At 41.1% G+C, this 13,725-nt stretch overlaps 1 protein-coding gene across 1 annotated transcript in view; it reads right to left on the bottom strand.

Annotated features, from left to right (window-relative positions):
* Nucleotides 1-4,812: 4,812 nt before the first annotated feature.
* lyplal1 (lysophospholipase like 1) overlaps nt 4,813-13,725 on the bottom strand; it is a 59,178-nt gene continuing 50,265 nt past the window's right edge. The window contains exons 4-5 of the mRNA XM_030394128.1: nt 8,919-9,034; nt 4,813-6,186 (exon numbers count right to left, since the gene is read on the bottom strand). Coding sequence (XP_030249988.1) covers nt 5,947-6,186; nt 8,919-9,034 — 356 coding nt within the window. The 3' untranslated portion in view covers nt 4,813-5,946. The remainder of the gene's footprint in view (nt 6,187-8,918; nt 9,035-13,725) is intronic.

Genomic DNA, 13,725 nt, shown 5'->3' with positions numbered 1-13,725 from the left:
TTCCGCGTTGTCTCACAAACATGGGGAAATGAGCACAGGACAATCCAGTCCACAATTATACAGCAATGGCATGTCATGTGTTGGGCTGTTTTTACTGTTTTGCTGCTCAAACAGCCCGCTGGTTGATCGGCTGACTGGTCAGGTGGTCGGGAGGTTTCATGGTGTAGAGTGGGGGAGGGACTTCACTGAAATGTGAGCTGAGCCAAAGTCTCTGGCTGAGCTCAGCGCGCCCCACTGGACAAAATAAATCAGTACACCAGCGCGTGCTTTTGTCATTGTCACACTTTTTTTTCTATCAGCACAACATTTCAACGTGTGCAGCAAGATGTTGGAGATCTTTTATCAGTCTGTGGTGGCCAGTGTACTTTTCTTTGCTGTGGTTTGTTGGGGAAGCAGCATCGGAGCCAGCGACACCAACAGACTCAACAAACTGATCAGGAAGGCTGGCTCTGTGATTGGCTGTGATTGGCTACAAACTTTATACAACAACTCTCTCACCTCTGCCTGACAGAGAACTCTGGTCTCTCTACTGTTTTGTTGTATATATTATTATTGTTATAGTATATTTTGCATATTTTGTTTTGTTGTATATGTTATTATTGTTTATTGTTTATAGCACACTGTGCACTGTATATATACACTATGTATATATTGGATTCTATTTATGTTATGTACAAAGTGTTTTATTTGCGGACCCACTACTGCTGCTGTAACAAAATAATTTCCCAGTCTGGGATCATTAAAGTAATTCTATCTATCTATCTATCTATCTATCTATCTATCTATCTATCTATCTATCTATCTATCTATCTATCTATCTATCTATCTCACCAATACGATAGAACCCCCGATAGAAATTATATGATATATCGGTGGCCGATAATTGGTCGGTCACTAATCTGTATCTCTTCTTTCATTCCTCTCTGAAACCCAGGAATGCGCAGTCTACAAACAACTGTCCTATCTTTCATAAAACCAGCTCCTTACCCTAATCAGTCAGGCTTCAGGACTGCTCAGCCCAATGAGAAGGCCCTCCTCACAGTGACTGAGTCACTCTGTGCCACCGGAGCCTCGACCCACTCATTAATCCTCAATATATCTTTGCATTTGACACAGTCAACCACCAAATCCTCCTCTCCACTCTGGCTGAACTTGGCATCGCTGACTCTGCTCTAACCTGGTTCACATCATACCCGGCGAAACGCACCTCTCAGGTCACATGGAATGGCTCCTTATCCAGTCCTGCTCTCTGGAAACTGCTGTGTCTCAAGGGTCAGCATTAGGACCGCTTCTGTTTTCACAATACACTAGATCACTAGGCTCTGCAATCAAATCACATGGATTCTCTTACCACTGTTATGCAGACGACACCCAACTGTTCCTCTCTTTTCCCCCCACTTCTGATCCCCCACGTTGCAACTTGTATTTCAGAATGTCTGGAAGACATCTCTGCTTGGACAGCTGTGCATCACCTCAAGCTCAGCTTTGGTAAAACTGAACTCCTCTTCATCCCAGGGAAAAACTGCCCTTGCATGGACCTGTGAGTCACTATCGAGGACGTCACAGTATCGCCTTCTTCGACTGTGAGAAACCTGGGCGTAATCCTCGATGACGGACTATCCTGCACTCGCGAACATCACTGCTGTGGCCCGATCCTGCAGATTTGCCCTCTACAACATCTGCAGGATCTAGTCTTTCCTCACAAAGGATGCAACCCAATTCCTGGTCCAAGCGCTGGTCATCCCCCACTGGGGGGGATGTAACTTCCTACTATTGTAACTCCCTCTTGGGTGAACTCCCAGTGTCTGTTACTAAACCACTGCAGCGTTTCCAGAACGCTGCAACGCGCCTCTTTTTTAATCGATCTAGTAATTCTCCCATGTGACCCCCTTCTCCTTGAACTTCATTGGCTTCCTGTTGCGGCCCGCATCTGATTCAAGACAATGGTACTGACCTTCAAGACCGTCAACAGAACTGCCCCCATCTACCTCAAAACACTGGTCAGACCAAACGCTGGGGGAAAAAAAAAAAAGAAGAAGTATATGCACATGTTATTATCCTTAGCACTTAAATCATAGCACTTACACACTTGAGGTATTTTTGATAAATTCTCAGATGAGGGCTTTAAAATTGATTTAAATTACTTTATCGACAGTGAAATGTTGTGGCTTCTTTCTTGTGACAAATGTACTTTTTGGAAGTTGCTTTGGACAAAGTGTCTGCTAAATGCCCTAAATAAACATGTAAATGGTTTAATAATGAATTTACTATTGATCTTCTGAAAATGTGACCTAATCTGCTAGAGGAAAAATTACATACAGTTACTTGAATGACCAATTTAGATGATTATTGAAAGTTGTGTGAATCAAATGTTCATTGTAGCATGGCCTCTTAACTTTTTCTCAGTGATTCTGATTGGGCCTATTTTAATAGGGCTTTTTTGATACACCCATGTAAGGAACAAGTCAGGAAAGTCACTTGAAGCCATTTCAAAGCAACAAAAACTGAGTAGTTTGGCCAATGAGCAGCAATATGTTTAGAGGAAACAATGTGAGGCCTTTAACCCAAAGAACACCATCATCAACACCACCATAGTTTCAACTGTCACTGTCAAGAATGGTGCTGGTAGTATTATGCTATGGGGCTGTTTTGCTGCCAGTGGATATGCTGCTCTAAAGAAAGTAAATGGAATAATGAAGCAGGAGGATACTCTCCAAATTCTTCAGGAAAACCTGAAATCATCAGCAGAAGATTGGCTCTTTGGTGTAGTAGGGTGTTCCAACAGGACATTGATCCCAAACACACATCAGAAGTGGTAGGAATGGCTGAATCAGGCCAGAATTAATGTTTTGGAATGGCCTTCCCAAAGTCCTGACTTGAACCCCATCAAGAACACGTGGACTGTGCTGAAGAAACATGTCCGTGTCTGGAAGAGAACACATTTAGTTGAACTTCACCGCTTGTGTCAAGAGGAGTGGTTAAACATTCAGCCAGAGGACGACCAGAAGCTTGTAGATGGATATCAGAGGGACCTAACTGAGGTGAAAATGTCAGAGAGACATTTCACCACATATTAGAGTTGCTGTATGCAGGGGCGAAAATCCCATTTCATAGTTTGGGGGGACAATAAACTGTAAAACTTTAGAGAATAATTCCAGGGGGGGACAAGGAATAAAAGTTGTAGCCTGTCTTTTATACACCATCTTTTACCGCAATTTGAGGCTTTAGTCTCTCTATCTCTCCAATAGGCAGGCAGAAGATCTTTCTTAGCACTGGCTGAGTCCACCTGCACATGTCTAGACTTAAAAGAAAATGACTGAAATCAAATTAACATGTACACATGCAATGAATAAACTAATTATCAGGCAAACATCTTGTTTATTCACCCAGCAATACAAAACAATGGTATTAGGTGGAAGGTGGCAATAATACACTTTATGTGAACACATCTGACATAATGCCTTTGTTCACTGTTCTAACTTCCACCACAGTCCATTAAATATCTTTACAAGAGGTAAAAGCTCCAAACAATCCCAAAACTAAAGGAAATACCTTAAAGAATAATCCAACATAAAACAATTTCTCAAAAATATATATGTATTGTGTTGTCAACAAACATCTGACAACTATGCCACAAAACTGTATGTATTCTAAATGTCAGTAGTATCTGACATTTATATCCAGACAGTCTTTTAGAATGACAAAAATAATTATTACTGCTCTTGTCCTGTCCTGTCCTCTCCCTCTCCTCTCCTCTTTGTCTGTGACTATGGCCATTTGTAGCTTTTAACTTAGCTTAACAGCACTTGTAATTGAGTAGGCTTTTGAACAATGCAGGATAAATGTTGCTGACAGCCTGGACCTGGCGCTTTTAGTAAATGGGATGTGTGTTGCTGTAACTTATGTAACTATGTCTGTGTGGTATAGACCTCTTACCCTGCGAAGCACAGTGTGAGTAGCAGGCTCTGTCCACACGCTGCTGCAGCTGCTAGCTCCGCCCGCTGGAAAGAGTGTGGGGTGGACTGAACCATTTGGGAATGGGAGGGGGGGGGGGAACTAAATCTTTAAAGATGTAAATAGCACATTATTGCACGATTATAATGAGCACCGCTTACATTGTGCTTTCAATAAATGCTACTGCATTGTTCAAAAATTATTAATTGCGTGTCAAATTATTCTAAGGGGGGGGGGGGGGGGGGGAAGAGAGACATATTTTCTTACTATACTTAATACATTTTCTTGTTATAACACCTTGTCACTTTATCTTGTTATATCACATCTTTTTTTTTAAAGAAAGGTCCCTTGTTTTCTGAAGACATACTTCAGCACAGATAAATCTTAAAACATGATGATGTTGACATGTGGATAGGTGTTTTTAAAGTATGTTTTATTACTGTGGGTTGCATTTGTTTTGTTTACCCCAATATTTAATCATTGTGTATGTGTGTATTTTCTATAAGTGATTGGCAATGATCAATGATCAATGACCATTTGTTGGGAATCGTTATTGATTATTGATTATTAATTAATTATTAATTTGTTAATTATTAATTAATTGAATATTGTTATAGTTGATTAATGACACCTAGGTGACTAGGAGTCGTTAATGAACACGGGGCACCACCCTGAAATCAGGGATCAACAATCAATTGATTTACCTTGAGTCTCAAAGCCTGAAAGTTATTCAAATTGTCAATATCATGAAAGTATCAATAATTAAATAAGGGGGAAGGCGTGAATCCGAGCACTGACCATCTCAACCAGCAGTTATTACAACATGAAATTGTACAAATAATCACAGAGGCTGTCCAATTTAAAGTCAACAGTGTTTATTAAAGTTCCTTCCACCAAACAATCCACCTTTAACCAACAACGGTTTCCTTTAAGTTATTGACAGTATAAAACATAAGCAAGCCAAACGTGTATGGGTAGGTGTACACGTGTGTAGGTAAGTGTGTATGTGTGTGTGTATGTGTCGGTGTACGCGTGTGTAGGTAAATATGTATGTGTGTGTGTGTGTGTGTGTGTGTGTATAGGTAAGTCTCCAACAAAGACTACAAAGATGGCCGAACATGACTTGGGAAGTCACGTTCACCGGACTACAAATTAGTGGGCGTGATCTAAGGAATCTCGCCGACGAGATTCCAGAAAACACCGGATGTGACTCTGTCACGCAGGAATGCGAATTCCGAGGGGATGAATGCAGATGTGCTGATTCATGTACCTGGAATTCAAAAATGGCGGCAGTGATTGTAACGACCAGGGGTGGTCACTTCATGTGCGCGCGAGATTTGAACAAAGGGCAGCGGTTGCGCCGTCTTTGATCTCCTGTGCGGTTTGGCCACACGAGGGTCGAATTTACAGGGATGATACCCACAATTCCGAATTAGTAGAAGTCCGTCTTTATAGTCAATGAAGGAGGGATGATAAGCACACGTCTTGGGTTATAGCGGAGTTGTTAACGGTGTGTTACAACAGATCGCCCAAAACAGTATACGTCTCTCAACGTGTATGTGTGTGTGCGTGTGTATGTGTGTTAGTAAAAGAGGGAAAGAGCTAAGCGAGGCTTAGCAGACAACACAGAAACAACCCAACGACCATGTGGTACACAGCGGTCGTCTCTCCCTCGAACAGTGGTCGGCAAGCGAATCGAGGTCCGTTTGCCGTCCGCTGATCGAGCCGGAATACGACGTATTGTGGTCACACACGGCAGCAAGACTACCCAGGCTGGGTTGCCTGAAAGAGCTCCTAGCAAGCGTATCAAACACAGTGAAAACACAGTACAGGTAACCATAAACGGACTCGGCGGTCCTTTCACAACAAAAAACAAACAATCACGCTATATACTATCTGTTTCTGCCCAAACAAAGAATCTCAGTACCGGTCTGCACAGATGCACAGTGTCCAAACCTAGGGTCATATAGTCTCATCATGATGTAGAGTGAGTTAGGAGGAGATGGTGAGGGGAAGCTTTTCGAGGATCCAGCTTCTCAGCAACTCCATCTCAGGCTGGGAGAGCTGGTGATACAGGCCTGGGAACGAATGAAAGGTAGTGGTCATGCCAGCCTTCCTTAGCAACAATGATGTGTCCTCCCCCCACTGAAACAGCACAAGGTCATCACTGGTCCCATGGCACTGGAACAGCTCGGGTAGAGACAGTCCTGTTCTGTGCCGCTCCTCCAACGCCTTTAAGAACACACAGGCACAAAATATGTCTAAAAGTGGTACTACTCATTTCTTCAAGGTGCGGGATGAATTTTAATAACTTGTTAATGCATTATTATCATGATTACATTAGTAGTGCTGTGCTTGTTCAAACTGAACCTGGTCAGAACAGGCCTTTGCTGATGGCAGCTTTCTTGAGAACTGCTCATCAAACCTACTTCACACTCCAAACTGACTGCAATTGTTACAGTCAATTATCAAAATATAATATATATAATATTAAAACTATAACCAGTGCTGACATAGGTGTGGGTATAAAGTAGTCTAATGCTGCACCTTACAATTACTTTACCTAATGATTCTTTTTTCAATTAGTTGTTCTATCTGCTAAATTATTGATTATTGTGCAGATCATTTTAATTCTTAAGTAATGAAATTTAGTCGACCCAAAATAAATATCTTTGCATTAATATTTCAATATTTTATTTAATCTTCCAATCATTATTTCCTAGTGTAACATCACTGCTGTGTTATGATATTTAAAATAACGATAGGCCCCCTGTATCAGAAATCTAATCAGAAAAATACTGGAACTCAAATTCAAAAGATTGCTGTGACACTTTTAAATTATTTTAATCACTGAATGTCATAGAAACTTTTTCCCTCAACTGGAGAATCAGTGTTCTGCTTGAAAGTAAAAATGGGTATGACATGGATCTATTTTAACACTGGAGTAAAACACATTTTAGATAATCACTTGTAAATGTATTTGTGCACTGTGTGGGGCAGGGAAAATAATTACTAACAGACCCTAACACCAGTCTGTGGCATTTGTTGAAGGTATTTTCTCTGTGTATTGGAAATGTGTTTATAAAAAAGGAAGACGAGTAGAGATGTCCTGAGCCATTTCTAAAAATCAAGATCAAGGCCACATATTCTAAAAGATCAGCATTTCGCTCATGTGAAGCTTATCAAAATCCAATCCTTTCTTGACTTAGCAATGTTTGGCCCATTTTCAGCCTGCTAGTGTTGCAAGCACTGTTTCCCTCCTCAATGACAGCCAGCCTAACCATGCAAGCATCCCAATGCATATGAGACTGAACATTTAATGAGTGTCCTTTTCAGAGGTGAAAAGCAAAGGTTGGTTCATTTACTGTTGCTTGGCAACATGTGATAGTTAAAATGACATCCTCACATACATCTGCACTCTTATCAACTGCCGATCAGTCCATAATGGTTACCACGGCATTTTGTCCCAGGGCTGTGGCTGGAAAAGTCGGATTTGGTTGAACACAGGGGTGCCCAAACTTTTTCCCTTGTAGGGCTGAAACTGAAAATGAATAGTTACCAAGGGCGTAAAGCAAAGGCCCATTCTATTGTTTTGAATTGTAAAATTGTAAAATGTTACTATACTAGAAGACCTGAGAGGCAAGTGAGAAAAAGAATCTCTGGTCTAATCCTAAATCTGATCAAAAATGTTTTCTTTTCAGTGTTTATAACTTAAAAACAAGTGAAAGATGCCAGGATAGTCTTTCTTAATTTCTTACATTTGTTTCTCCTCTTGCCTCACAAGTAGCACTAGGAAGTTCTCTCATTGACTCACTTTCTGCTCCAAGTATCACCCACTGTGCTTAGATTATGAAAAATAATGAAGAATAAGAGATCTACACATTTAAGGAGGATTTGCACCTCACAAAGAATAAAACAGCATAAACAATGATTCATATAATCATGTTCTATTGTTTTTCTAATGTTTTGGGTTTTTTGTTGCTAGAAACATCTGCAGGGCCAAATCAAACCTTATGGAAACCAACCTCTGGTGCCACTTTGCCAGCCCTGGTTTAGAGGATGTCGACGTCTAAGTTTTCCCTAGACGGTCTTTTCTGACTATTTCTATTTTTTGAACCATGGCCTCTTAAATAACATTTGTTTTGACATCTTTGTCACAATGATCTGTCACCAACCACTAGTTTAATAGCTTAAGGGCAGCATCTTTTTAATTAATTTTAATAGTGTTAGTAGTAATGAGAAATAATGCTGCTAACTCATGTTTCGTATGATTTTGTTGGGTGTGCCACCTCTTTATCTGGGCACGCCTGTGGCTATGCAGCTGATACCACATATTAAAAGGACTCTGACTGAGATTGGGGCCTAAAAAAACCACACTAGGGACATCCCAAAATATTTGTCACCTAAAATTAGAACTTTCTGTCCATGTTATGTAATGTATCACTTTTGCTCTTTAAAACAAGTTCCAGCGGCGAGGGACTGAGCGGCACTGATTAATCATGGTATTGTTAAGGTTCTCACTGTTAGTGACCAGGTTAATGTTAGAGTCACTTGTCAATTTAAGAGTGTTGGTTGATATGTCTGAGGTTGCTGCTGTCTGATGTAGTGGTGTGGATACTAGAAGCAGGACACACAGCTAGCAGAAGGAAGACAGCTATTCCACCCGAAATAGGTGCCCAATGATAGGCTTCATACCAACAGCCTACATCCTATGACTCAGACTAAAAAACACTTACCTATTTCTGCATCAACCAATTTTCACTCTCTTTTCACTATATTTGGTCTCCACTTATTCCTGAGAAAAATATTTGACTCTTAGACTGCTCAATCTTCCACTATGTTCATCGGCTAGTCTCTAACTGTGTCTGTCAGCTGTTTGCTGCTGCTGCTGCTGACACTTCAAATGTATTCACAGGTTACATTCCATCCATTGGTTTGATAGAAATTGCTGATTGCTGATGTACCTGAAAAGCTACAGAGTCCTTGTTGAGAAAGCTTGACAGTGCAAAAACTCCTGCCACATCAGGGTGGTACCGACACACCAGGTGGAGGGCCATGGCCCCACCCATTGAGAATCCCCCTTTGTTTCAGTAAACAAAAAAAGAAAAAGAAAAGAGAGAGCCGTTAACTGCTGCTGCATCACCTGGAAGCATCAACTGAAGTTTTTTTTTCCTTGAACAAGAATTAGTAGAATAAGAAAAAAGTCCCATCATCAACACATTCATCTCCATATGGGTAACAGGAGCTTACTCATGGCACTTTATGCAGTCAGAGGTGGAAAATACTTCACTTAAAAAACATTAAGATGGATAGGAGTCCTCAGTTCCACATCATCAGGTTTTTGTTTTTTTTGCCATGGAATAAGCAGCCGCTCATGAGTCTGTCCTTAATCTCACACATCTGGGTACATCTGGGCATCCTGCGTACATCTGGGAAAGTGTGAAAGTACCCATCATCCTGTCAGAGAGTTGAGGAGCGAGGGAGTGAAAAAAGAGGGGGGTTGAAGAGATGAAGGGAGGAGAGCTAGAATTCACAGTTATGGCCCAACAAGTCCAAAATGAAAACGACATGCATAGATCTGAACGTGAACATCTACACTCAAACTATGGGGTTTAGTGAAGTCATCTCTCTGTGTGTGTGTGTTAGTCTGTGTACATACTTTGTAGTATAAAATAACCACAGTAAGTAGAAAGTGGTCAGTATAAAATAACCACAGTTAGTAAATAGAGACTAATAGTAACTGATAATAACTTATAATGATAGAAGTAAGACAAGAAGGGTAAAAAGTGTGAAAGAGTTGCTGAAACATACTCCTGGACACCAGCTGACTGAAAAGTGCATCTACTGATTAAAATGCAGTGCCGAGAACTATCAGATATAATGAGATATATCAAGGAGGCGACTGAGTTATCAAAAAGCCTGAAGGCCTGAAGACCAGAGTTTCTAAGGACCAGTGCTAGGGACACAGGGAGAGCACCTAAAAAAAACAAACAACAAAGCAAGGCGATGAGCAACTGGTCAACATGCAGTTCTGCAATTACGGCAGTGCAGATGGTAGAACTGGGATTTTCCATAGAGAAATAGCAGCTTCAGCAGAAATAAAGAAGAATAGGGATTGGTTGAGGCAATGACCTGAACGGCCACACCTAGTTTTCTACGTTTACAAGAGGATGGTCAGGGCTTTGAAATTAGGGTCAGTTTGTTTTTTCACGGATTTTGTCTGTGTCTGATCCTGTTCTTTTTTGCCAGCAAATAAAGTCCTACTGCACTCAGCCTTGAAGACTCCTGGTGACTTTTTTGATCTTTGAAATCTTTTGGACCAACTGAGAAAAGTGAAGTCGATTTACGACAACTTGATTAAAGCTATTCATGTAAAATGAGATAAATCTGAATACAAATATTAACTTGTGTTGCTGCATATTTCCCTGCTTCTCCTGCCAACTAATTCCAAACTGATTAAATGGGTTAAAATATCAGTACAAACTGTTGAAGGAAGGTCGAATGAAGCTACAGCAGCTCTACAGGACCATTTCAGAAATGCCTTCCCATATGAAGCACATCAATCTTGAGGTAAAACATAAATACAAAACATAATACCTAAGAAAATACACAATATAATTATTCCACAACCAGAGGGCCTGGATGAATGGAGAGCTGAGGACTCTATCCAGAGCCAAAAAGCTGCCTTTCAGTCAGGTGACACTGGCAGGGCATGACAGAGGCTGCTAACAAGGAGGCAAGGAGGAGACATTGGTAGAGACCTCAAAACTATCAGCACCAACAATACTGAGTCAAATGTGGAACGTGTGGAAACAAATTTGACCCATCACATAACAATGTGATGTCTTGCACCAGGGGCCAAGTGTCTGAAACTCTGTGTGTATTCAGGTGTATACATCTGTGTACACACAAAACAGGAAACATGCATATGTGGTCTTTTCATCAGATTTTTAAAAGCCCACATATGTCTGTTCCCACGTGTCTTTTCCTCATACATCTCAATCACTCTGAAATTGTATGCATGAGGACGAGCTGTCTGACATTCCCCACAATCTACTAGAAGAAGTGCTTGAAGAACAGGAAGCACTATTTTACAGACTGTGAACTTAAAGTAATGATTGATCAAACTTAAAGATGAAAAGAAGTTTTATTTTGGAGCTTCAGTTCTGGCTTTAGCAACAAAACTAAGCAAGTGAAATGGCAGAAAGTGACAGAAGAGGTGAACGCTGAGTTCAGAATCACAGACTTTGAAAGACTTAAAAAAAAAGTGTTCTGATTTCAAGGCAAAGAAGCTCATCCCCGTGTTAGTGAGAGTGTATGAGCTCCTGGAGGAGGAGAGGGGATCCGCTCAGGGGGATCATGGGCTAGAACATCAGTACGGTCCTTGAAAACTCACTCTAGCCTAAATTGCGCATTGGTAACATCCTCTAGCAACACCAAAGCAGCTGTTGTGTCATGTGGCACAGCCATTTACACAGAGCTACAGCCCTTATATAGAGCCAGTTACACCTGAAGGATTCTTACTCCCAAATAATACAGGAAAATAATCTTTATTTACGTATACAAAGATCATGTATCTATTTGTTAATTGCCATAAAGATCATTAGAATTGTCATAATGCACAATGACAAACATATTTACAGAAGGCAGTAGAAACAGAGGTAACAACTTGTGCTTCACTGTGTGATCATAGAGACAGGTTTTAACTATAGATGCAATCCTGTAACACAATCTAGTGAAAAAACAGCTCTAAATAAAATATCATCCTAATTCAAACTATTCTTTTCCTTTTTTCCAACTCGCATCATCAAACTAATCACACTGAAAAGACTTTATGCACAGTGCACATGGTGTTAAAGATGTGTACCAGCACACACAGTCTCACCCTCTGTGCATTTTGATACATTCAGAAATCTGGACTCTCTGGTAAGTACTGAGTTGAGTTAGAGGCCGAATTGAACACAAACACACCCTTGGTGCCTGTCATTGCTCAACAGCTTACGGCTAATTTACAGTACGGTATTCTGGCTATTTGGGGCAAATTATACTGCAGTCAAACCCGTGCACCTAACGTGAATCACACAAATGATCCTGTGGTCAAACTCAAGTGAGTAACGTGAGGCGAAAAAATTGTTTGCCTTTCTGTGTGAACACTCCTCTGCACACTAAAACAACACACAAACACTGCAGCCTGTGGCTGGCCTCCCTCAAATCTTTTTCCATGGAAACGTCTGGCGCTTGTCAGTGTGTGAGCAGGGGAAGTGGACTCTGGGTAAATGGCACCGCATTTCTCCAGCACTGCCGAGCATCTCAACTATTTATAGTTCATGACAAAATGTTTTGATTTAGTAAGACAATATTTCAGCAGTTTCCCAGTAGCATGTGCTTTTTCACTCACTTTCTCTGGAGTGGAGTCTTGCACTGCCAACCCCCACCCCCACCCCACACCCATCTCTACCCAGCCACAACTGCTCCTATATAGTTACACATTATAGGTTAACCCTTTTCCCACTGCTCTCAGCGGTTTCCCCTTTCATGTGCAGCCATCCCCTGCTGAAATTAAAACACTCAATGTCCTACCATATGTTTCCTGTGGGAACTTACTTACCTTGCCTGAGCCATAATGTTTATAGTACTTGATCCAAGTGGTTTTATTTCATTGTTATTAATATGTGAACTTGATAAGCAGAACATTTGAGGTTAAAAGCTTTCCAGGACCTGAGAATCTCTTCTGGAAACCCATTTTTATTCTCTGCTGGCAGCATATCAAAGGACACGGTAACTTGATGAGATGCATTATTCATTTCATATCATGACAGAGGGAGTCAGGAAGAGCCAGGCCAAAATGGACTGTGGTGTGTGTGTGTGAGAGAGATAGAGAAAAAAGAGAAAATCCAGAGAAAGGAAGCGCAGGTAGTACAGGAGGGTTCCAGAGAGCATTGAAGAGCAGAGATTTTGCTTTCTGAACAGGCACATCTTCACGAAGATGAAGAAGAAGAAGAAAAGAAGAGGAAAAGGAGGATGAGGAAGAAAACACGACAATGGGCAGAATGGATCACACTCCGTCTGATCTCAATGTGCTTCACTGTAATGTACAGTATCTAACAAAAGTGAGTACAACTATCACATTTCTGCAAATATTTTATTATATCTATGGGACAACACTGAAGAAATGACACTTTGATACAATGTAAAGTAGTAAGTGTACAGCTTGTATAACAGTGTAAATTTGCTGTCCCCTCAAAATAACTCAACACACAGCCATTAATGTCTAAACCACTGGCAACAAAAGTGAGTACACCCCTAAGTAAAAATGTCCAAATTGTGCCTAAAGTGTCAATATTTTGTGTGGCCACCATTACTTTCCAGCACTGCCTTTACCCTCTTGGCATGGAGTTCACCAGAGCTCCACAGGTTGCTACTGGAATCCTCTTCCACTCCTACATGACGACATCACGGAGCTGGTGGATGTTAGAGGCTTTTGCGCTCCTCCACCTTCCGTTTGAGGATGCCCCACAGATGCTCAATAGGGTTTAGGTCTAGAGACATGCTTGGCCAGGCCATCACCTTTACCCTCAGCTTCTTTAGCAAGGCAGTGGTTGTCTTGGAGGTATGTTTGGGGTCGTTATCATGTTGGAATGCTGTCCTGCGGCCCAGTTTCAGAAGGAGGGGATCATGCTCTGCTTCAGTATGTCACAGTACATTAGGGGTGGGAAAAATAATTGATTCTTAGATGAATCGCGATTCGGACGTGGAGGATTCTGAATCGAT

The sequence above is a fragment of the Sparus aurata genome, chromosome 17 (assembly GCF_900880675.1).
Source record: "Sparus aurata chromosome 17, fSpaAur1.1, whole genome shotgun sequence".
Classification (NCBI taxonomy): Eukaryota; Metazoa; Chordata; class Actinopteri; order Spariformes; family Sparidae; genus Sparus; species Sparus aurata.
The sequence above is the reverse complement of the archived record's forward strand: the minus strand, read 5'-3'. Positions and strand labels throughout refer to the sequence as shown.